The 26,840-nt window shown below is 36.4% G+C and overlaps 1 protein-coding gene across 3 annotated transcripts in view; it reads right to left on the reverse strand.

Annotated features, from left to right (window-relative positions):
• The window catches only part of LOC138708167 (fibrillin-2), a 176,381-nt gene that overhangs the window by 133,428 nt on the left and 16,113 nt on the right, over positions 1-26,840 (reverse strand). For all 3 annotated transcript variants that reach the window (XM_069838428.1, XM_069838429.1, XM_069838427.1), the window contains exon 2: positions 13,700-13,862. In XM_069838428.1, the coding sequence (XP_069694529.1) occupies positions 13,700-13,862 (163 nt within the window). The remainder of the gene's footprint in view (positions 1-13,699; positions 13,863-26,840) is intronic.

The following is a 26,840-nucleotide window of genomic DNA, read 5'->3' on the forward strand; positions in this document are numbered from 1 at the left end:
TCGGGCACCAGTTGGATTTAATCTGGATTTCTATTTACAAAAGTTGAGCAAACTCGTCTACAGTTTTTCATAATCAAAGCTTACACATCTGCTGGCTAGAGTAGCCTTGAACTTGGTGTTATGAACCACAAGTTCCGTTTGCACAAGGTTACAAGGTTGATCCCCATTTGGCCTTTGTATACAATATTTCGGAAGGATCGCTGACTCAGATTTCTTATAAAAATTGGAGCGTTCACTTCTGCTGGCTTGAGGTCCCGTGACCTCTGTAAGATATAAAAGTTTCTCCTATACTAACTAATATGATTTGTATTTGATTACCTGTGTACAAAAATTCAAAACGTCTCCTCTGCGTCTAATACAAATTCAAGTGTACGCTTCTGCTGACATATGACGAACTTTATATTGGTAGAATCAACCAGATCGCTGTTAAACAAGGTTGATTTTGATATACATCTTTCAATACAAAAGTCTACTGCCAGTTTGCATAAACATAGCTAACAAATTAAATTCTGAAATGAAGTACATCTGTTTTGTAATACATTCATGTTGGATAAGATCACAGGTATATTGTACATGTGACAAAAGCGAGAAATATGAGGATCACGCCAATAGTGAGTGGTTTCCAATGCATCGTTCGATATTCATTTGTTTTTTGAAAAATAGGAACAGTGATTAAGGGTGTTTGAGAATAAGGTTCTTAGGAAAATATTTGGGGCTAAGAGGGATGAAGTTACAGGAGAATGGAGAAAGTTACACAACGGAGAAATGCACGCATTGTATTCTTCACCTGACATAATTAGGAACATTAAATCCAGACGTTTGAGATGGGCAGGATATGTAGCAGAGAAATGGATATAGAGTGTTAGTTGGGAGACCGGAAGGAAAAACACATTTGGAGATGCAGAGACGTAGATGGGAGGATAATATTAAAATGGATTTGAGGGAGGTGGGATATGATAACAGAGACTGGATTAATCTTGCAGAGGATAGGGGACCGATAGCGGGCTTATGTGAGGGCGACAATGAACCTTCGAATTCCTTAAAAGCCATTTGTAAGTAAGTTCTTGAAAAATAGGTGCAATTAAAAGCAATAACAATAATTGTGGAAGAAGAAGAAGAAGAAGAAGAAGAAGAAAATGCGTGCAGAAAATTTAAGAGAGAGCGAGAGAGAGATATGTTGGTTTAAATTTTTCTGGAATATTAATCGGTTATAGAAAATAAAGAAACAGATTCTGAGGCAGGAAATGGGTTGGAAACAAATTGTTGTAGGCCTAACTGTAATTCCACGAATGTATGCCAATAAATTTGAAAAGCCTGAGATTGTGTTATGAAAACACAAAGAAATCTGATATCTGGAAATAACAATCTACAACGCAACACACACAATGCATTGTAATTATGCATGTGATTAAAATAAATTTCAGTCAATGTTTTACTTGCAGGAAGTGTTTATTCTTCTTTAGTTTGATAATGAATTATATAGCTTAAGCTAAGCTCAACTATCCAAGTACTCATTTACCCTTAATTTTTAATTTTCCTTCAAAAATGTGATTTTTTTTAATTTTATGTCATCTGAAATCTTGAACTTTCTAGTTTAAAAAAATAATCAGTTTTGTTTCTATGATGTTTGGTTAATTACGTCGCTCAGTTTTTACCCACCGGAAACAGTTCTTATTTAAACAGGAAGTGCAGTTCTGCAAGTGTCAATCCGTTCGTTCTGTCAATTTTATATATTTTTCGTGTAATAATTTCGAATATGACAGTTGAGTTTGACTGCATTATTTCTCATAAGTCAGGATCCTGTGTGTTTGGATTTACAATTTTTACTAACCCCTGGATGTATCTATGATTTTTCTCCAAGTAAAGATTAAATGACGCCCCTGAATGAAATTATAAAGCTGAAGGAATAAGACAAGAAAGGCAACTAAGTCGGCAAATAAACAATTATTTGGACCAGGACAGATCAGCCAATAGCCCAAATCCAGATATAGTGATACGATAATACTGAATATGAACAAAATGTTCTATAATCGTTTAAAAGACATCACAATGCATGGCTGTACCTATACAGGCACAGACGTAAAAAATTCGTAATTAACATAATAAATATAAAATACAGTAAGTAAAATCCTCCAATAACTTTTATTTTTAATCTTTCTCTGTTCAGTTTGTGATGAAAATTTACCGTTTGAACTGCCAACAAACCTAGCTTATAACTCGAGGCTATCAATTAATGTCAAAAAATGGAGACCTTAAGAAGATTTTGCAATTCATACCGGATGAAGTCAAAGGTTTCTACACAGAACTATACACATGTCCTACGACCAACAAAGATAGTAATGCCAGTGTAAGCGGAGATTGTAAAAATAAGTTTATTAATGTTCTGACATACAAAAAATCTATTCAGCCATGCTTGCAACTCTTTGATGACTAGTCATTTACCACATAAAGTTTGGTAAATTATTACATTTAATGAGTTATTATGTTCAAATCATAATATTTATCTTAAACTGTTATAGGCCTACTATAAAAAAGTCTTTATTACTAGAACAGTTTATTTTTAAAACTCCACAAGTGACAAAAACAAAACTTTCGAGAAATCAATAAAAACGATTTAGTTTAATATTTTTATTTTTATTGTCAAAATATATTTAACAAGTGATATTAGCTGTAAATGTTAGGTTTATTCATTATTAGCTATGTTTTAATATAATATAATATATACAGGGTGTATCTAAATTGATGTCAAATATTTTGGGGACGTGTTCCTAACATCAAAACAATTTAAAAAGTTAATTAGAACATGGGTCTGAAAACCATTCGTTAGGGAGTTATTAAAGGATTTGTCCCTTCATTGACCGCTGATTGTTTGGTGTTTTTTTGTTTGTATTTTGTAGAGCAAAGAAATCAGAAGAAAATATATTCTGTGAGTGAACAGAACGAAATGATTTGCATCATTTAACTGAAGATGTGCTTCTGGACGTAATCCAACGAATGTGTTTTAACACGATGCTGCTCCAGCTCATTTCAGTCTGATAGTTCGTAATTTTTTTAATGATCGATTTCCCCAAATATGTACTGGTCGAAGGGGATTCATTGCATGGCCTGCTCGATCACCTGATTTGAATCCAATGGATTTCTTTGTCTGGGGACATTTAAGGACCCTGGTTTATGCGACTCCTGTACTTAATGTTGATATTCTGAGAGCGTATCCAAACTGGATTTCACAAATACGAAACACTCCAGGAATTTTCAACAGAGTACGCCAGAGCATGTAACGCAGGTTTAGGGGACACATCGAAGCAAAAGGAAGCCACTTCGAGCAATTTTTGTAACATTAAATTCTGTCTTGTAACTCTGAATTAAATTAGTTTGAGACCAATGTTCATATGAACTTTTTGTAATGTTTTGGAGTTAGGAACACGTCCCCGAAATATTTGACACCAATTTAGATACACCCTATAAAGTCCTCCAAAAAATTAATTAGTTAGGATGTTATGGGGTTTTTCCAACAAATAATCTGAAAGTAAGCAAAATTGCTATTCTTCTAAGTATTAGAGTGAATGAAAGTAAGTATGAATAAATGTTATAATCTGTGTAAAAACTACAGTATAAAATCACAAAAAATTAATTTTTTATTTGCTGCAACAAACATTTTTTCTTATCAGGACTTAAAAGGATTGGAGTAACTGATGTTTAGATTGTCAAAATCAATAAATGTTAGTTTATTACTCCGTGTATAAAACAGTTTTCTACATAACGTATTTTACATGTAAATTACACGTAAAATACGTACAGGTAATTTACTCGCTCAACCCTGTAAAGTGATCCAATACTTTCTTTTCCTCCACGTCACGGCATATGTATGTGATGTTTGTTTTGAAATCCGTATATTAAAAGCGACCACTCACAGAGAAACAAGAGCGCTTGGACATCAACTTCTTCACTACGCCATTAGAGTTGCATCTGATAATTTAATGTAAGGTTTCTTTGACTCGAATGCAAATAAGGAAGCGGAAATCGAAGCCAGCGCTGCGTATCATGTTTACAACTCATCCACAAGGACGCGTTAGGGACTTGCCCAACGTTCAGTATCAGAATGTAACTTAGGCCTATATATAGATCTGAGCCCGCCCTCGTCCCTATCTCAATTGCCGTGATTCTCTTTTTGCAACTTGAGATACACTAAATGGTAATTATTGCCGGCATTTGGCATTTAATATGCATGCCACAGAGCAAGAAGCTGCTCCACGAGTCTTGTCCACCCACGCAGGTCTGCATCCGAACTACAGTTGAGGTGCGCTCAACCTAAGGTCTGCCTGCGTCAGTAGACCAAGCAGCAGAATTTCTAACCACTTGCACAGCAGTCCAGGGTTTGAGTCTCCACAGGGAAATGCTGATTGTAACTCTTCTCCCAGATGTGTTAAAAGCTAAGTGATGGTTTCAAGCCATTGTAAAGGCTGGTTCACAATAAACCGGAAACGAGAATCGGAACGAAAACGAAAACGGTAAAATTGTTAAAATGTATACATTTAAATGTGAGCATTCACAATTAACGAAAAGCTTGCCGGAACCCGAGATCGGGAACGGAGAGTTGGCCAAGTTTCAACTTTGGCGTTCACGTTTCCGATCACAGCCCACTAGATTCATTCTATTGCTATCTAAAAGTTATTTTGTCGTCGTATATTTTGTAGTAAGAAGACCGTGACATAACCTATGCATTATTTTGTTCTGTGCTGTGCATCATGGAGCAAGTTTTATTTGATGAGATTCTAATATTGAAATCCTCACATTTACGATAAGCGGCGCGCCTCGTATAAAGATGAGAAAATGAAGGAGAATACGTGGCTTTCAATAGCTGCATCTTTGAACACCGATCGGAAGCGAATCATATTTTATTACTTTTTTTTAGTAGGTTATTTTACGACGCTTTATCAACATCTATGGTTATTTAGCGTCTGAATGAGATGAAGGTGATAATGCCGGTGAAATGAGTCCGGGGTCTAGCACCGAAAGTTACCCAGCATTTGCTCATATTGGGTTGAGGGAAAACCCCGGAAAAAACCTCAACCAGGTAACTTGCCCCGACCGGGAATCGAACCCGGGCCACCTGGTTTCGCGGTCAGACGCGCTGACCGTTACTCCACAGGTGTGGACTTATTTTATTACTGTATTGGTTGTATTACACACTACATATTCATGCTTCAATTCAATAAATACTGTTGTGTTCATTTTTGTTCTATTACAAATGTTTCTTCTCTAATTATTTTACGTTATGGTAGACTTAAAGTAGGTTGTGATAATAAAGATACATGGGCATATTTATAGTCCCGTACCTAATGAAATGTTTTAGTTGAAATTTCGAAGTTGGTTAACCTGTGTTTATGTTGGCTGCCTTGTACTCATGAGAGAACGCCATTGGTCAATTATACACAAATAACATCAGAATGCGTAATATCGACTTTACATACCGTGCGTTTTTTTTTAAAGCAAGACGTAAAGCGCTGCAGCAAGACCGTTCTTTTATTACATTTGCTTCACCGTCGCTGCAGCAGCGCTGTAGCAAGCGTGCAGCAAATCAAAACTTCGCTTTACGAGTTTGCTGCACGATCCATCATGGCGGAATGTGTGTTTTGGTCTTTTGCAACGTTTATTATTGTCAAAATCGTCTAGTAATAATAATTCCATGTCATTATCATGGAAGTCGAAATTATTTAACATGTTTGGTTCTTTTAGGGTTAAATGTATCACGGCAGAAATAGAAGCCATTATTAATTGTCCACCATTTTGCAGTCATTTGACCTACTTACGTTTTTTTTCGACTCTCATTTTGCTGCAGCAAAGGCATGAAGCGCTTTACTGAAGCGCTTAAAAAAACGCACGGATATCGTTATTGACATGCATATCGATATGCATAGTCGTCTACGTTCTCGGTTTATTGTGAATCAAAAATTTTCACATTCACTTCCTCTGCTTCTCGTTTTCATTCTGGTTCTCGTTCCCGGTTTATTGTGAACCAGCCTTAATATCCCAAGTAGGTACAAAATTCTGTGAAGGCTAAGCAAGAAATGGGTCTACAGCTACGTACGGAGTAATGGTCAGTATGTGTCACAACGAAAGTAGGGGGCTCGGGAGTATTCGAATTGATGAAAATGTAGAGGGGGAAATTTCTCGTTCACATATTAATTTTTTATTTGTTTAACTTTCAAAGTACTCATATCAGTAATAGCACATTTTTTTTAAAGTTTACTGTTATGTAACTACCTCTTTTGATCTCATTATGTACCTAAATCGTATCAGTATGTAATTACTTAATTCCGATCCAGTTAACGTAGTTAACTTCAAAGGTTCGGTGTCCGAACTTCCATCCACACTACTCGCTCTGTTGAGAAGAAGAAAATGTGTTGGAATAATCTTTTCTTTCTAATGCGATATGTAACAATTCTGTTGCATTTTTACACTGACTGCACTGAATTATTTCAACAAACACGAAACTTTAGTTTCACTCCACTCGAAGAGTCTTCCTGCATCGCCGCCTGTCTACAAATCGGTGGTGGCCGAGACTAGAATTCGACCTTGAGCCTGCAACACGAACTTCCCAACCTTCATAAATCGTTTTAAGATACGGTGAAGAATAAGACATTTGCTTCATGTCTTATTTGTCCATGGATTAAGCGTAAGGATTTGGTCCAAAAAAGGAACTTCACCAGTGACAATTTCTTGCAAAGAACAGGCCAAGTTACAAGTTATTTAGCCTTCCGTTTCAGAAAATGACAGCTTGTAAGTCCTAACATGTTACAAATATTGCTATTGTAAGCCTAACGGTATTGCAATACATATGCAGTCGCATTATTTGAGATAAAATTTTATATAAAATGAAGAGAAATGAAATGAAATCCATAAATAATCATATCAGTCTTGAAGTGAGAAACTTGTTCCCAGACAGTGTCGTTCTAAACATCTGACCAATGATTCACTTCGATAAACTGAAAGGTGTCCCAACAAGAACGCCGGATTTAATAAATGCAACAAAACCAGATAGACCTATCAGAACAGATAACAGTGTCGCCAACCCAACAACAAAACATTGTTGGGACATTACGTAATTATCTTGTTGATGAGTTGGCGTCACTGGTATCTGTTATGTTACCTGTTTCTGTTATATTTACTAATATTATTAAATCTGGCGTTGTTGTTGGGACGCCTTTTATAAAGCGCAAAGTTACAAGTTTTTACAGCATTGCTTTGGAGGGTATTAACGCTGTAACGACCAGACAGCGGATTTTCGGTCCCTATACAGGGACAAAACATCACGTTCCTTGACTTAAGAGTATATGTACGTGAACGACCACAATTGAGGAGCGTTTTTGCAAAAGTCGATAGATGCAGAAATTTTCGAAAGTGAGTTACATATGGATATCGTATGTTTTCTACCTCCGGAATCGATCTATGACATCAGATTTACCAAAACTTCATTCATACCGTATGTAGAGACTACCAAACCTTCTAGTATTTTTTTCAAAACTCGATAGATCCTGTCACTTAGTGTAATTTCTGTAAAATCTTGATTTCTGCATCTATCGACTTTTGCAAAAACGCTCCTCAATTATTATCAGAAAATGCAGGCACTAAATTTCTAAAATTTTATAAAGAAATGAACTCACATTTTGACAAAAAATATGTTATCACAACAAGACTTATTAGAACTTAAATATCTGATAAAAGTATAAAAAAGGTTACTAATAATGTTTTTAAGAATTCACTTTTTACTTTAAATTAAATTTTCCGAAATTTGAAAATTTTCATACATATTGTTTCATAACTCCGCAACCATTAGAGATAGAATTCTGAAATGTTGTACACTGATTTAACATGAATTTACGCAAAAGGCAGACTACAATAATGCCCATTTCTTTGAAAACAGAAAAATTAGGTCCCAAAAGAGTATGTAAATTTTAATATTTTTATATAGGCCAAATAAAAAATTAATTGTATTAAAATAAACAACCCTACATGTCTGAGAGTAGTCTACTTTACAGAAATAAGTGTTTATTACACGCAGGAAAAATATTAAAGATGTCAGAGAGACCATAACAATATTATGGTTACCAAATTATATAAGTGCAAAATTTCTTTGTTTTTATTTTTTCATAGTCTGATAAAACTGGTTTGAAAAATATTATTTGTAATCTTTTTTATACTTTTACCAGATATTTAAGTTCTAATAAATCTTGTTGTGGCACCTTGTAATTTTTGTCCAATTGTGAGTTCATATTCTTATAAAATTTTAGAAATTTAGAACCTGCATTTTATGTCATATGTATGTATTTATTTACACTGCAAGTGGGCATGCACCCGGTGGCAGTGGTATACACAATATAAACAATACACAATAAAGAAATGATAAGCAATACACAATACAATTATACAATACACAATAGGCCTACAATTTTATACACAATACAATAAGAATACATAATATAATTTCACACAATAATAATAAAACATAAATAAAATACCTAATTTTACATTACAACCTACATTATTATGTATAGGCCCTACATAAGTTTCAATAGTCTTTCACTTTATTCTCATCTCACTCACTGTAGTGGCACTATGACGCATTTCACTGACACTTTAGCACACATTTCACTGACACTCTGTAACACATTTCACTGACACTATAGAACACATTTCATTGACGCTATAAATTATCACTGATCGGAACTATTCACTGCACTGTAAAACCATAACTTCACTGACTCACCTCGCTTCACTGATACAACAGTTCAAATAAGTCAAATAATTACACCCTTATGCATACTGTACTTATAAGCAGAACTACATTTAAACTAAACATTTCTAGCCTAAGACCCTCTTACACGCCATTTTTAAATAATTTACAATTCAAATCAAGGAAGTAACTCGTCAGGCTAAATAAATACATGTCACCTTAAAAAATTAAATGTTAAATGTCACTTTAATTTTAATTTGCACTTTATACACAACTTTTAAAATTATTCTTGAATCTCCTTAAAGAAGGACAGCCCTCAAAGACCGCTGCAGGTAGGTCATTCCAATCATTTATAGCTTTATTTAAAAATGAGAATTTACCTACATCCGTTTTCTGTTTCCTACATTTGATTTTAAAATCATGATCGTTCCTACCATAGTACGTTGGCTTTTCTAACCGAGCCGTTATGTCTGATAATATTTGTAGTCTTTCACGTACATATACCCTTAAGGAGAGATAATAGCAATGAGTTCAATGACCTCCCTGTACCTGACGTACACCTAATGTTCAATATCGTGGCCGAAATTCCGCTGACTGCTGGTAACGTCGTAGAAATGTGTGTGGCTCAACATCAACCATTATGCGCCCTATATACGAGATTACTGACCAAGTCCGAGAGGTGACCTAGTGGCATTCGAGAATCCGACGCTGACAGTTGGACCATCCTCTGCCTCATCCCCCCCCATAGAGGCAGATTCCGTTTCGCGGACGAATAGCCTGATAAGCTCCAGTCCAGGAGCTCTTCCCGATCAGCCAACGCTGTCAGCAGGACATCCTGCCTCAGCCTCTTATAGAGCCAGATGTTGAGGTATGCAAGAACGTGCAGCCTTCCAAATATTTAGAATCAGAATATTAGACTTTGGGTATTCCAAACTGGAAATTGACTGTGTAACATTTCGGAACTACATGCATGTTCCACCAGGGTAAATAGGTAAGACCAGACGGCTAGTTACGCTAAGATAATCCGAACGACTGAGCAAAGGTTTAAATTGGCTCTTGTTTATATATGGGTTATTCCATCTCAAATCGACCGAAATATAGAGAAAATTGACCTTGCAATTTTTAAATACAATGAAACTTTTTCTGCCCGTTGACAACTGTGATACAATGCTTTGTGTAAAGTTTGAGGCATCAGAACTTCATAGTGTTTAAATTAAAAATATTTAAATTTATCGTATTTTCATAAAATTAGCAACTTTAAACTGTTGTGGCTCCGAAACCCTTTCACCCAATGATCAAAATCATGGTTTATTTTGATGCTGAGAAATTAAAGTTTATATTGACATGTAAACTGTTTTTCTTACTTTTTATGGAAATGGAGAAATTTAGATTTTTCTTCATTAAGATGCCTATGCTCACGAAAAAATATTTTTAACATATATGGTTAGAATCAGCAAGTACAAATAAACGCATATTTTTTACTGGTGCACAGTTGATTAGAAAGTATTGAAAATATCAAATAAAGAAAATAAATAGTATGCGCGTGAAGTAGCCAGCTGACTGTGAGGCGGGAGCTAGCCGAGACAAGCAAGGCCAGGAGACAAACACGTGATGTTTCGTCTAGTAGCGCATAGCTGGGCTAGCTTTATCACAAGTTTTCATAAACACAGGAGTAAAATAACGCCCAACGCTCGCTTATCTTCAGCTCTCGACCACTGCGTGCGGTACTGGCCGTTCAAGTCTGGGCTTGTGAAAATAATTTATTTAATACCCTCGAAACTCATTGCCGAGCCACTAAGCAATCAATGCCGAATCCCTTTTAATAATGCAAGGTTTTTTCTCAATATTTTTTACATTTTTACAAATGGGCAAAAAGCCTAAAAGTAAGTAAAATCAGATTATCTGTCTCTCTGTATACAATAAAAATAAGGATTACTTCTTAACATAACCTACCAAATGTCAGCTTCAAAATGAGCTCCCGTTCAATGTTCTGCAGTAAACGGTTCCAGAGTTCTAAGCGCTGAAAGAGGCTTGTTTTTATAAAATACGCTAAATTTGTCGCTCAACAATACGAAAACCGTTTGACTTTTGATAATATATTTTAGAAAATCCACTGTCTTCAGCACCTTGTATAAATAGGGAAAAAATTATAGTATTAAAAATGCGAGGTTTTTTACTGATCGATTTCATATGGAATAGCCCATACACAGGAAACTAACTGATGAAGTCAACCGAGTTATCAGAAAAAAAATATGAACATCTATATGTTATAATACAAGCGTACTTTTGTTGTTTCGTCAACTGTACGAAGACAGATCTGAACCTCACAAGTAATACCAACAAGGCACCACTTATGAGGCAACTAGACCAGGAGATAATGGAGATAGGATGACCAGTTCCCCCCCATTGCATACTACTCCGATTAGTTGCATATTATACTAATCAGACTTCAGAACAAGCGTATATGAAACAGAAATACAAATAATTGATTATAGATTGATGAAACTAAATTTTAATATCATTGCCACAGAGGAGAAAAATCTGGCAATTATGTTGCAAAAAAGTAGTTAATATGATCTGTATAGTATTACCCATGATGCACCAAGGTTGTTTATTACTAGACTTAGTTGAATTGCCACGCGCACCATGCAATCAGGCTGCCGATGTACCTGTTCGCGCAACTTATCTGGGCAGCTAAAAGAGCGGGGCAGCGGGGTGTAGCGAGGTTGCTTGTAGCGGTAGCATCGTAGGAGAGGGAAGGAGAGGGGCAGCGAGAGAGCACTAGGGAACCCAAGTGCCTAGATAAGTTGCGCGGACAATATAGAGGAGGTGGGCGACCTACCGGTCTCGTAGTATAAGCAGTTCATGTTTTTTTTTATTTGGTTATTTTACGACGCTGTATCAACATCTAGGTTATTTAGCGTCTGAATGATGTGAAGGTGATAATGCCGGTGAAATGAGTCCGGGGTCCAGCACCGAAAGTTACCCAGCATTTGCTCGTATTGGGTTGAGGGAAAACCCGGAAAAAAACCTCAACCAGGTAACTTGCCCCGACCGGGATTCGAACCCGGGCCACCTGGTTTCGCGGCCAGACGCGCTGAACGTTACTCCACAGGTGTGGACTCAGTTCATGTTAAGAGATGTGACCGGTCCAAATAGATAAAGCAGCTACAGCTAATGTATACCTATGTAAGCACTTGTTTTTGCATTACTGTGGTTGGAATAGTCAAAGCTTAAAATTTGTTCAGTGCAGACAAGAATTCAATCAAACATGCTATAATGAGTGTGTTGCTGTTCCAAACAATTGCCCCTGGAATACCCTTACCCCCGCAGCCAGTCTTGACCCGTTGGGAAACGTGGTTGGATGCTGTTAATTATTATGCAGAACATTGAGGCAAAATAATGGAGGTAATTGATGCATTGGATAGCACAGACAGTTCCGCTGTTGCAGCTGTAAAATTCATTGCCTTCTTAACAGCTATTGGAAGATATTCTGTTCATTGATTCTGATTTTAAAATCGTGTCCAAAACATTACCCTGTTAGAATCGTCTAAACTACAACTCTCAGAAGCCCTTAATATAGTGAATAAAGTATCACAAACCGTTATCCAAAATAACAATTCACTAATTTCAGAAAAAGTGAAATGTAAGTTGAGAAACATTATTGCTAAAAATTCTGCCTATTCACAACTTCATATTGTAAATTATGTACTATCAGGTCACGACAAGATGGCTGAAGTTGGTGTACTAAAAAGTAATGACTTCCCGTTCTTCAAATATGCACCTAATACATCGTGTGATGTTGAATGTACATTTTTCCAATATAAAAACTGTTTAAGTGACCATCGGAGGAGGTTCACTTTGCAGTAGTTAAAATGTACGTAACTCTTCACTGCAATGCACATATTCAAGGATGATGTATCTCACATTTAAGAGTTAATATATCTCACTACAAAACTATTGTGTATTTACATGTTTAAACATTTCCTATTCAATGATCATTCATTATATTTCTTGAATGCAGGATACAGGTTTTATTGTAACCGCAGTATACTGCTCAGTGTTTACATCAGAGGCATACTCCATCCGTTGCACGCCCCCTTCTCATACAGTCTATACCGTGTGCGCAGTAAACTTTACGATTCTTGTGGCAATTCCACGAAGTCTATTTATTACTGTTTTATATCCCCGGCCCAAGTCAAAAAATACTTCTCTACTGTTTATAAAAGGACAATAATGCTTGAGTGAAATAACATGGCCATGCATTATAATACAGTCAACTCTGGATATAGTGAACATTCGGCTATAGTGAACGGTTTTCGTGTAAATTTAATTTTAAAAGCCCTAAATTCAAACCATTGCACGAAGCGAGCGAGTGGCAACGTCTCGACAGAATGCAGCTTACGTACGGAGACTCACCGAGTTCGTTGACCTCCTACATCTGTATCATAAGTAGAGTGTATTAGCGACGATGTTGCCGGACTGCTGAAACTTCAAACTTAATTTTCTAATTAAACGTGCATTTAAACTAAATTTAATATAGGTTTTGTATTCATTTACGTGCACATATCATGTCTTTCAAGCTGCAAGTTTATTTCACTTTCACTCTGTACATGAAAGTTGACCTTTTTTATTAGAGTAATAATCTTTGTCTGAATCCGCGGAGTTCTTTTGTAGAAACTGTAGGCCTATAAAGAAGAACATTTATTGGTCTTATATTTAAAATTACACTTAAGATTTTCAGTGATAAAATATTCATTCCTAGCTTATTTACAAGTGTCATGATAACAATAGTTCGAACTCTCGCTCCATGATAAGTAGCGACAATACGGCGAAAAGATTCGGATGCGAAAACGTAGCTTATCTTTGTAAAGTGAATGTTTGACGAGGCAGTTTATACGGTATTATAGGCGACTCTGGCTAGTCGAAAGTATGCGTGTTAAATTAATATGCTGCATTACTTACCTGTGTTTGCGAAGGCAGCATATCTCCACGGCAGACAAGCATATACTTTGTTGTTCCGGTGGAACTCCCGCGACAGGGGCGGGGAAGTTGTTGCATTTCAAATCCTGAACAGCCCAATTCTCTCCCAAACCGCAGCAGCGAATAAAAGTCGGCTCCAATGCACCTGAAACACGTTTCCGTAATTGCTGCATGTCAAAAATACATGCACTATATTGCAAATAATAACATATTCTCTTACTACATCATTTGTTATATTTTATAAGTCTATATTTAACACCTTAATCTAACTGCGAAGACTATTCGAACGATATAATAGTGGATCAGTTGCTTGATGTAAGGCCAGATCGCATATAGTTTGCCCATTCTTTTTATTTATTTATTTATATTTATTTATTTATATTTATTTATTTAAGCCTATAACAGGGCAAAGTCCCAATTACAATAGACAGTGCAGGTATTCGTTTAAAAAAACATAGAATTGCATATAACATGAAAAAAGAGATGAAACAGATACAAGTGTAAATACAAATTAAAATGGAAAATGAGGAAAGGGAAAAAAAAGAACAGACAAATAGATACTATCTAAATAAAAGACACAGATATAGATATAAATGAAAAATACAAAATAAAATAAATGAAAAATAGTTACATATAGATATCATAGCCAAAAATGTAAAATGTAGTTATAATTGGCAAATTACAGAGCAACAAATAGCAATATTATATAAAATCAACTACCTTCAGTATATTAATAAGAAAATGTTTGTATTCCATGTAAGAAATGCAGAAATCTAGATCCCATGTTTTACATATTTCATTGAAATTTGAACATATTTTTAACACTGGTGAATTTTTGTGTGATGAAGTGTTTGGTTTTTTATAATATAACAATTGACGATTTCTTGAATGTGATGTTCTAGCGTTAATCTGGATTTTTTATAATATTTCGCTGTTATCCAGCAGACGTTGAATATTTTATACAATAAAAGTTGCTCAGCAAGTAATCTACGACTTCGAAGAGACATTAAACTAAATTCAGCAAGTGGATTCTTGTACGAAATTTTGTTATGGAGGGCTGAACAATGTTAAAATCAGTTGCACCTTGAAGAGAACAACCACCAAGATCGCCATTCGTCCGCCGTAAACGAACACGAGATGGCAGTATAGTCGCTAATGCAATTCAAATGGGAGTTATGACGTGACTCCTTATGAAACAACTAGATGGCAGCATAGTAAACCTGACCAAAGTTGTAACCGTCAAAGCCTATAAGACCGAGCAATCTCGGTATATATGATCTAGGCTTCCAGTTACCAATACTCGCTGTTAGGACTGCAAGCGAATTACCTCTTATGTAAGGTTAAACGTACAACTACTGTAACATCGTTTTCGAATATTATTAATAATGATGCTCAGATATATATTTGATCTCATTGAATTAATTATATAAAATATAAATAATATGAAATTTCTGAACATTTATGTCCAAAAATCTGGTGGGGCTAAGTCGCTTTAGCCCTTAAAGAACCACCTGCCTTTTCGTATTCTACATTGCGATCTTAGTCCGAACTTGAAAGCTGGCTCATCCTCAGCCAGACAACCTGCCTGCAATGATATTATTTTGTTATATAATACGGGAGCCGAACACTACGTACTAATATTATCACTATTTTAATACGGGAGCCGAACACTACGTATTAATGATCACTAGTTTAATACGGGAGTTCTCGAATGAATTAAGATTAACTGCAATTTCGATAGAAGCATGCACTTCAGTCGGATGTCTCTAAATCCATTACTGAACGCATAATGGAAGTAGTTCTCTGCATCCATTAGAATTCTGAAACAATCTGTTCGCATTTCTCCAAATTATATATAGCATGACATCACACCCATTGCAAAAAGGGCCTTCTCTGCCAGAGTTTCGTGACGCAGTAACAAATGTGTAATGTTCCTGGAAAGAGATGATTTGCCGTGAGAAACAAGTGTGAAAAAAGTGTAAACGCACGCAGTGGGAACAGTAATATGCGTGTGTTGCTTAAATGTGCTTTAGGTAGGCTACCTCCTCCAACCTTTACACTTACACATGTGTAAACTTCTGTGTTATCATACTGTAGGTACTAGATAATGAGCTTTCCAAATAGGTGACGAGTTTTCACACCAACAAACTCTCACTAGCAATATATTAAAATAAGGATGTTAGTGTTTATGTAGAAAGGAAAGTAGCCTACTGTATTTACAGGAGAGTGTTCTAGAACAACTCCAGGTCGAAATTTTCTCTGAAAATTTATACACTGGTAAATAATAGTAAATTAGAATTGTTCTTCAGAAGTTTGGTAACTTCTCAAAAAGAAGTTAAAAAAACAGCGTTCTGCTAGTAACTGAATAATACTTCTATCACTAGTGAAGACATTAAATATAAATTTGTGTATTATGAACTGAGATAAACCCAATGTCTCTCATATCTAGGGTTGCCAACCCTGCCGTATTTTCCGGGATCTCGCGCATTTACCCCTAATAATTTTTGAGTCTCGCAGCTCCCGTACTATTCTTCTCTTCGAGCATTTTTCTCCCTTATTTTTGCATAATGTAAACATTTTTATTCTAAGCATTTGATTTTGCCGTGAATGATCATTGTTTATATGATGAGTTTTGTTGTTCAAGAGCTGCATTAAAACATGCAGTCTTTATGGAATGTAATGGGTTTTACTGCTCATCCGTTTAAAATCAGTGTTAATGTTACAAATTTGGAAAAATTGACTAGTTTTGTTCTAAGCACACCAAGTAGTAATGCTCACACAAAGAGGCTGTTTTATCTCGTAAACAATAATTGGACAGATGTTCGAAACAAGAACACAACACATTTAATAAAATCAGAACTGAAAACTGCAGTCGACTTCAACTATTTCATGAAGCAAAATCTGTCTCAAAATACTCTTAATTTAAGCCTAGCTGCCGAAGTGTAGAAGAAAGTTGTTTTGTTTTTTAGTAATTGATCCGAATAATTCGTCTATTTTCTATGTGAAATTTTGTCGATTCCTTAGTCTCCCGTATTTTCTTCAAAAGAAGTTGGCAACCCTACTCATATTCGAACCTCATGCAATAGAACTCCGAGCCATCTGCATCACGCGCAATCTTTTGCCGTAATGTGTATCCCTCCGCTAGAGTCCGCGTCTCTCACAACTATAGGGGTCGAATTTCTACGACGCCATATTTTTATCCTGGTCTCTTTTCACAAACTTCAACTAAGTTAAACAGATTTCTAGCTTTTCTGAACACGATGACACGGATTTTATTGCGAATACAAATTCATGTTTTACCATATTTTAGCATTAAGTTAACTTTATATAGTTATAGTTGCGGATAGAGGAGACGGCCTTCAGATATGCAGGGTAGCTGCGAATATATTGAACAAGCAGTCGCGGACAGTCAATGAGTGGTGGTCCTCCAGCTTGGGGGTTGGGGAAGAGCTAACAACCCATCACCGTAAAAAAACAGCTTGTTACGAAACCCCAAAATAACAGGAACAGAGGTTAAAGGTATTTGAGAATAAGGTGCTTAGGAAAATATTTGTTGCTAAGAAGGATGAAATTACAGGAGAATGGAGAAAGTTACACATCACAGAACTGTACACATTGTATTCTTCATCTGACATAATTAGGAATATTAAATCCAGACTTTGAGATGGGCAGGGCATGTAGCACGTATGAGCGAATCCAAAAATGCATATATAGAGTGTTAGTTGGGAGGCCGGAAGGAAAAAGACCTTTGGGGAGGCCGAGACGTAGGTGGAAGAATAATATAAAAATGGATTTGAGGGAGGTGGAATATGATAGACAGAGGATTAATCTTACTCAGGATAGGGATCGATGGCGGGCTTATGTGAGGGCGGCAATGAACCTCCGAGTTCCTTAAAAGCCGTAAGTAAGTAACAATAATAGAAATGGGTCGATAACAAATTTACTCGATACCGATACATGTTTCTACTCTCGATACTCGATACCTTCATACTTTCCATGAAAAAGTTGTTTTTCTAGATAATGAGTTCCAGACTTCCTTGTAGGCCTAAATTATACTACTAGTACGTAGGTGAAACTTAAAAGGCTAACTAGTTGTGTAAAATCAGCCTTCATACCAGAGTAAGATACTGATTCATGTTACTGGAAGTTTGAAATGCTTAGCGCTCAAAGCTTAACTGAGATTTTCCGATCATTACTGGACAATGACTATCAGTGTTAATGTCATATAACTCTCTATGTACATTCTATATGTCTTAAGCTATGCATTGACAGTCTTGGTTCATTTTCGACAAGAAAGTGACATCCATCATTCTTGCAGTGGACTCTTCATATTTTAACAGCTCAGATGATATTTTCACCAAAAGTCTCATTTATTTCTAGTTAGAAATATTTATATTTTGTAGGTGGAGAGTGTCTTTTTCCACATCGGTGAAAACTGAAATTCTTATGCTAGAAATTAATGTAATAGCACGTTCGAAAATATCTGCTTCAAACTGCAAGTCAGCACGTTTTATTGCACTCGAACGTGATTTCAAGGAAATTTCGAGCTCAGCTAGTGTCCCCGAACCTTGTGCAAATAAGGAGTGGTCGCTTTGTTATGGGACCGGGCTTAGACGCGTAGGCCTACCTGCTATTTACGAGCTTATGAATGAGACACATATTTCATGCGACGTTGCGACAACTGTAAATGTGCCACTTGTGAGAATATCAATTAAACATTGTTGTATTAACCCTCCATTGGTCGCATAGATCACAATACTCATCCAGTACTTTATTTATTATTAGTGATTCGAGATAGCAGCACTTATTTTAATTGTGATCGGGATACCTTTCGTTCGTGTATTTCTCTACCCTCTCAGCTAGTCGCTGTAATTAACAAGTGTAAGCAATATATTATTATTTTAATGTACCGAAGTACATATGATATTTCCATGCAGATATTCTGCGTCATCATACGATGAAAGAGTAATGGAACGGAGAAAAATTCTCTCCGGCGCCGGGATTTGAACCCGGGTTTTCAGCTCTACGTGCTGATGCTTTATCCACTAAGCCACACCGGATACAACTCCGACGCCGGTCAGAATCGTCTCAGATTAAGCTCCAACTCTTGGGTTCCCTCTAGTGGCCGCCCTCTGCACTACGTCATAGATGTCTATGAACGCAGGACCGCATGATATGCGTAAATCACTTCGTGATTTAAGACGGCGCTTATTCCGTCGGATCCCGGCCAACTAGTCACTCATACCGAGTGCACCTCAGCACATGTGTGGACTTCGGTCCTGCGTTCATAGACATCTATGACGTAGTGCAGAGGGCGGCCACTAGAGGGAACCCAAGAGTTGGAGCTTAATCTGAGACGATTCTGACCGGCGTCGGAGTTGTATCCGGTGTGGCTTAGTGGATAAAGCATCAGCACGTAGAGCTGAAAACCCGGGTTCAAATCCCGGCGCCGGAGAGAATTTTTCTCCGTTCCATTACTCTTTCATCGTAAGTGTAAGCAAGTATTTTGTTGAATAATTTCGAGGGAAAAATTGTTCCGGGGCCGGGCATCGAACCCGGGACCTTTGGTTAAACGTACCAACGCTCTCCCAACTGAGCTACCCGGGAACTCTACCCGACACCGATCCAATTTTTCACTCTATATGCAGAGACCTCAAAGTTGGCTGACAAACGTCAAGCAACCAACATTGAGTGCACACTAACTCTGTGTGACTTAAATTGTGGTTTTTTTACGTACAGTGACGTGTATTATGCAAATCAAGCTTTCAGGTATAACTCCCTGTAAAGTTAATTTGAATAATTTCGAGGAAAAAATTGTTCCGTGCATAATACACGTCACTGTACGTAACAAAAACCACAATTTAAGTCACACAGAGTTAGTGTGCACTCAATGTTGGTTGCTTGACGGTTATCAGCCCACTTTGAGGTCTGTGGATATAGAGGGAAAAATTGGATCGGTGTCGGGTAGAGTTCCCCGGTAGCTCAGTTGGGAGAGCGTTGGTACGTTTAACCAAAGGTCCCGGGTTCGATGCCCGGACCCGGAACAATTTTTCCCCCGAAATTATTCAAATAACTTTACAGGGATTTATATCTGAAAGCTTGATTTGCAAGTATTTTCTTGTCACGTAATTAAGTTGATGCGTTCTTGGATCACGATTGCTCCACACAGATATTCTCAGTCTCGAAATTTGTTTTTACAACATTTATTATAATATGTAATTGGACAAACAATTCAAATTCAAATTTATTCATAATACATTTGAAATGGTATATTTGAATAGATACCCGAAATGAGCATATGCTTGTGCTCGGGTACAGCCCAGTAGTCTACATAAATTTTAGAGATATCAATAATAATGTTGATGATAGAAATAATAATAATAATAATAATAATAATAATAATAATAATAATAATAATAATAATAATAAAGTATTAATAGAATAACTGTGACGGAGATAATACAAAGATAGTAATACAAATTAATTAATAATAATAATAAAACATAAATATTAACAATAATAAAATAATAACTAAGACTGATAAAATAAAATATAAAGCCGCTTAGCGAGAGTTAACACAACTTTTTTTTACTTGGTTATTTAACGATGCTGTATTAACTACGAGGTTATTTAGCGTCGATGGGATTGATGATCGCGAGATGGTATTTGGCGAGATATTGCTGAGGATTCGCCATAGATTGCCTGACATTTGCCTTACGGTTGGGGAAAACCTCGGAAAAAACCCAACCAGGTAATCAGCCCAAGCGGGAATCGAACCCGCGCCCGAACGCAACTCCGGATCGGTAGGCAAGCGCCAACACAACTTATATAAGCATATAATAATCAGGAAAAAAAAAATAACGAGCTCGAAAATCAACAAAAAAGTTCGTTGTATCGCAGACGACAGCAACCGCCGTATTGACATTGTGTTATGCGCTATTGGTAGGAGGGGGGAGCCGAAGGTCTACATCCTGACGTTCTCTTCGAATCTTCTCATACAATCATAGGAAGTTAATGCTAAAAAACAAAGTGTCTACGAGTCAAACTGTTCATTATTACCAGGATAAATACAAATAATACTGAAATATATTGGTCAAGTTTCAGTTATAGATCTCCCCTTTGAATTGCTTTGTAAATTTTGAAAAAAAAAAATAGATTCTGTTAATGTCTAATCATTAATAATTAACCTGGAAAGTTAAAAAGAAAATATATGCGAAAAAATAACTTACAATATGGATTACAACTGTGATCCACGCGACCACTAACGTTGCATTTGAGCGAACGACTACTGGAAGGTTAACGAAGTACTGAAAAGATATCGAGCTCATAATTAGAGGTATTGATCGGTACCGATATATCTTGGTAGGTATCGGGAATCCATCCATAATCATAATAATAATAATAATAATAATAATAATAATAATAATAATAATAATATTAATAATCTATCACCACTGCATGGCGCGTCCTCAGGTTGCGGATACAGGAGACGGCCTCCCGATATGGAGGGTGGCTGCGAATATATTGAATAAGCAGTCGTGGACAGCCGATAAGGGATGGTCCTCCAACTTGGGGGTTGGGCGAAGGGCTAACAACTCATCACCGTAAAAAACAGCTTGTTACGAATCCCTACAATAAGCCTCTGAATAGGACTGATTCTCTGGCACGACCATAGCAAAGGAATAAGGTTTTATTCCCAAGAAACTAGTTCGATTAATTAAAATGTGTCTCAGTGAAACGTACAGCAGAGTCCGTATAGGCCAGTTTCTATCTGATGCTTTTCCAATTCACTGCGGGCTAAAGCAGGGAGATGCACTATCACCTTTACTTTTTAACTTCGCTTTAGAATACGCCATTAGGAAAGTTCAGGATAACACAGAGGGTTTGGAATTGAACGGGTTACATCAGCTGCTTATCTATGCGGATGACGTGAATATGTTAGGAGAAAATCCACAAACGATTAGGGAAAACACGGAAATTTTACTTCAAGCAAGTAAAGCGATCGGTTTGGAAGTAAATCCCGAAAAGACAAAGTATATGATTATGTCTCGTGATCAGAATATTGTACGAAATGGAAATATAAAAATTGGAGATTTATCCTTCAAAGAGGTGAAAAAATTCAAATATCTTGAAGCAACAGTAACAAATATAAATGACGCTCAGGAGGAAATTAAACGCAGAATAAATATGGGAAATGCGTGTTATTATTCGGTTGAGAAGATTTTGTCATCTAGTCTGCTGTCAAAAAATCTGAAAGTTAGAATTTATAAAACAGTTATATTACCGGTTGTTCTGTATGGTTGTGAAACTTGGACTCTCACTCTGAGAGAGGAACAGAGATTAAGGGTGTTTGAGAATAAGGTTCTTAGGAAAATATTTGGGGCTAAGAGGGATGAAGTTACAGGAGAATGGAGAAAGTTACACACCGCAAAACTGCACGCATTGTATTCTTCACCTGACATAATTAGGAACATTAAATCCAGACGTTTGAGATGGGCAGGGCATGTAGCACGTATGAGCGAATCCAGAAATGCATATAGGGTGTTAGTTCGGAGACCGGAGGGAAAAAGACCTTTGGGGAGGCCGAGACGTAGATGGGAGGATATTAAAATGGATGTGAGGGAGGTGGGGTATGGTGATATAAGGTGGATTAACCTTGCACAGGATAGGGACCGATGGCGGGCATATGTGAGGGCGGCAATGAATCTTCGGGTTCCTTAAAAGCCATTTGTAAGTAAATGATAATAATAATAATAATAATAATAATAATAATAATAGCTACGTTACGGTAATAATAATAATAATGATAATAATCATCACCATCATAAAATTCCATGCAGATGGTAGTGGTGAAGTTGATTGTAATTTTGGCGGTAGCCAAGGTTGTCGTGGTGGTGGTGGTGATGGTGGTGGTGGTGGTGGTGGTGGTGGTGATATTAATAGTATTTGGTGGTAGTAGTTCTAGTGGCGATAGCAAGTAGTAGCAGAGCCGAAGAGGAAGCCGGCGCTTGTGTGCTGTAGTGGAGATGAATTCTTGAGCTACAGATCGAAGAGTAGTATTATTCTGGAATGACTTCCTTTTGCGAGAAGGGTCTGGCACGAGGCAATGTGTTGAGCGCCACCCATATGTAAACTGTTTTTCTACATTTTTTGCATAATCTTACAAAAGATAGCATTTATTAATGCTCTGTAACACACACTGCTGCATAGCTCGCGCCGGCTTTATTTATAGGCTACACTGGCCAACTTCGTATTCGTTAATTATTCCATTCTCGAGGCCTTGAGGTCATGTTCGAATCCCGCCTTTGTGACAAGTTTGTGATTTACGAGGCCTGAATGCCTTAAGGGGTTAGGTACAGCTTACGGCAGGAACATTTTGGAAATATTCAACATTTTTTCCTCCATTATTGTATCTTGTACAATAATGAAAATTGTATGTGTAAAGCAATGTCCTACTATATGTTATATATATATATATATATTTACAATTAATTTTTTTTTCCAAAATTCAAAATTGTTGCAGTTCACTGTGCAGTGATGAAGCGTTTCCCTCATAACTAAAAAACTATCCAACATTCTGTGATGAAATTTCTTGTGTGTATTTATGCATGTTATATCTACAATATTATGCAAAATCACTTCTCTACCTTTGATAGATTGTCTGATAAAAAATAAATTCATTTTAAAATTGTCAAACATCAGTATTTTCTTCTAACACAAAATAAAAAAAATACGTATTAAGGAGTGTAGTTAAAAGAGCATGACATTGAAAACACGAGTTTCAGCAATAAAATAAAAGCGAGAGAACATGAAAAAGTTAAAAAGTTTATGAGTTAGTATATTCCGGCGTAGTGTTACCCCACATTAAGAGATTTTCACCGTTTGTCAGTCTATTGCCAAAAGCCAAAGGAGGAAGATATAGGATAAACTTCGTTATATGTGCAAAAATCCGCCATAGATTGATAGGAATTAGCTGTACTCTTAAAGTATCTTACAGCTTTCCTGCTGGTCTCAGAAATATTTTTCCAGCAGTATTTTGAATAACTTTAGACATGCTAAATTTATAATTAAAAATAGGAGTTAGAGATAATGAAATTTATAATATACTCTACGAAGTAGTTTTCATGAAATACTGATCTATTGAAAATGGGAATAACAATTAATTTTCTTAGTCTCTACAAAGGGTCTGATAATTTCGGAAAATGTTCCTCGGGAGTAAAAATTTATGTAGTTAATAAGGCACAGTATATTTTATATGATAACGCTCTCCACTTCCACTTTATATGACCTAAATAATAATAATAATAATAATAATAATAATAATAATAATAATAATAATAATAATAATGGACAACCAGTTTCGGGAAAGAAACTACAGTTGTTTTGGCTGAAAGTTCTTTGATATTGCGCTTTAAAATTGGAGAGTATGAGTCTGTGATAAGAAAAGTATTTATTAATGAAGGACATGCAATTTCAAGCGACATTCTGAAATTATTCTAAAATCGGTCTCAGCTCCCAACAAATTATTTATTATGGCTTAATGAAAGTGTGTCGTACCTGTTTATTATCACTTTAATATTGCAGAATTCACGATTACACGAGTGGTCGCACAGATGTATTGTCGGACCATCGGATCTGTGCCCCCGTAAGATATGCGAACTGAACCCTAAGTCCTTCTCAGCCTCGGTAATTCATTTCTCTCCCTGCATTCCTATCTCTCTCTTTTCTATCTCTCTCCCTTTCTCTCCCCCACTATTCACAATTTTGAGCCTTCTTGCGGGACAGTTTATTTGGACTTGCAGTCCAGTGTTGTCAACTCAACATGAATACTGCAGCACAGTGGTGAAAAAAATATATTATTAAGCAAGTAATAACATTCTGCGATGAAGAGAAACAAACAGGTCATCTCTTGCCTATAAATAAGGCAACGATAAAAGCAGCTGCGATCACTGGTGAGACTTATTTTATTTCAATTGGTTACGTATTAAAATTACTTATTTAACTAATACTAATACAATATGTTATGTAATTTATATAGGCAGATCATAGCGCATAATAAAGAAAATCAGGAGAGAGGGAGTCTGTGCAGGAGATGATAAGTTAGAATCACCAGGGAAGAACAGACCAAGAGAACCGATGTAGGGGAGAGTCGGGTAGTATCGGAAATCGGGTAATATCGGACAGTGCGTTTCTTTCATCTACCACCATATGGTAGTACCTGAATGACATGGTTACGTTTCTCTATGCGACATCACAGAAACGTAACCATGTCAATCAGGTACTATCATCGTGCGGTAGATGAAAGAAACTCACTGTCCGATATTACCCGATGTCCGATACTACCCGACTCTCCCCTATATTTTAAGAAAAAAGATACAAGAATTTAATACCTTGCAGAAAGAAGTTCCAACATTGAAGAAATTACTGAAATTACTGAAGGTTGCGAGAGAAGCAATAATATCCAAGGTTAGAAAGAAGCGCTACGGAAAGTGATTCGAGACATGCGATTTAGGTTTAAAAAATGTAGAAATACAAGATGTATTTTGATTGAAAGAAATGATATTGTAGCATGGAGGACCAGTTATTTATGACAACGTTTGACGGAAGTTTGGCAACATCCCTATTCGGCAAGGTTCGTGGCCTGCTGTTTGACGTGGTGGGAGGAAAGCGGGTGGAATGGAGTGAGTACAGGCGTTAACTTTTTCAAGAACGGCGACAGCGCTGAAGGGGCACAGATCCGATGGTCCGATAATATACATGTTTTCGATGTCGAGATATTACCGAGAGAAGCCACGCGGCACGGCTAATTTTATACCCAAATTCAGTGTCCTCATACCTGTCGCATATTATATGAGGCGGAGTCAAAAAGTAACCTTAATATACAAATAAAAAATCAGACTCTCATAGTAGATTGTAGTATATATATATAATATCTGTATAATAGGAGTACTTGCACTGAACGTAGTGGGGATTATGTTGAAGTGTTTGTAGTCTTATTGCACATATTCAATTAATAAAACAATTATTAAGGTTACTTTTTAACTCTCCCTCTCGTATAAGTCTTGTTGTTTACATCAACTCAGGGTGGTACAGGGACTTGTTCAGAACACTGTTACGCTTGAATCAAAACATTGCTCGGTATAGTCAGGTGACTAAAACAAATAGACTATAACACGCATTTACGAAAGCGACTTATCTCATTCTCTTCTTTGCAAAAAAAATGGTGATAAATTTTAAGTAAAAATTAATGGTGTACCGGTACTTTAAATGTCACTAATTTTGTTGCAATGTTCAACTGCATACATTCGTAAATTGTCATATGTAAACCTGTATCGATTGTCACTCAAACAAGAAAATATTATCTCGAAATAACACGAAGTTGTTGGTGCGACATTTTGAAATAGGTTATATTTATTATAATGTAGTTGAGTATTATCTTTTGACTGTTCACTATTTAGAACATATTACACTTCACAGAGATTTGAATATGCAGGATTTTAAAAGAAAACTTTTCAATTTTAATTTAATCCTTTTATTGTTACCAACAGCTGATCGTATAGAATTTAAAGTTAATAACACGAGGGTAAGTAGGCCTACTGTGTACGCATGGCTGCTGGAGTCGGCAATTTTCGACGTATTTTCAATGATGAAGTGCTTAAAATGTGAATTCGCAAGATTGCGGAACGGTTCGCACATATCAGCATCAGACACAAGTTACAATAAAGAGTGGACTGATCAGATATCGAATCACTAGATAATTTGATGTTCGATGGTCTTTTAGATTCACAATAATTTTGTAAATCATGACGTTTATTAACTTTTATATCTAACTTACACTCTTCATACTATAAGATATTTTCCCTCTTGACTGAAAAATAATCATCTCCGAAGTCTTTTGCAAGCACAGGCAATGTTGCAAATTTTAAGCCACATTTTAATACCACATCTTCGCAGTACCTTCACTAGATCACAAGTGAACTCCTTACGAAAAGTTTACTTTTTAAACAGAAAATAGGCATGCTGTGTCGAAATAATCTATTAGAATACAATAAACCAGCACCCATTAAACTTCGAATTAACAGAGCTTCCTTCATGCGACGTCTTTAATTTTACATACGAAATT

This window comes from Periplaneta americana, chromosome 10 (assembly GCF_040183065.1).
Source record: "Periplaneta americana isolate PAMFEO1 chromosome 10, P.americana_PAMFEO1_priV1, whole genome shotgun sequence".
Taxonomy (NCBI): Eukaryota; Metazoa; Arthropoda; class Insecta; order Blattodea; family Blattidae; genus Periplaneta; species Periplaneta americana.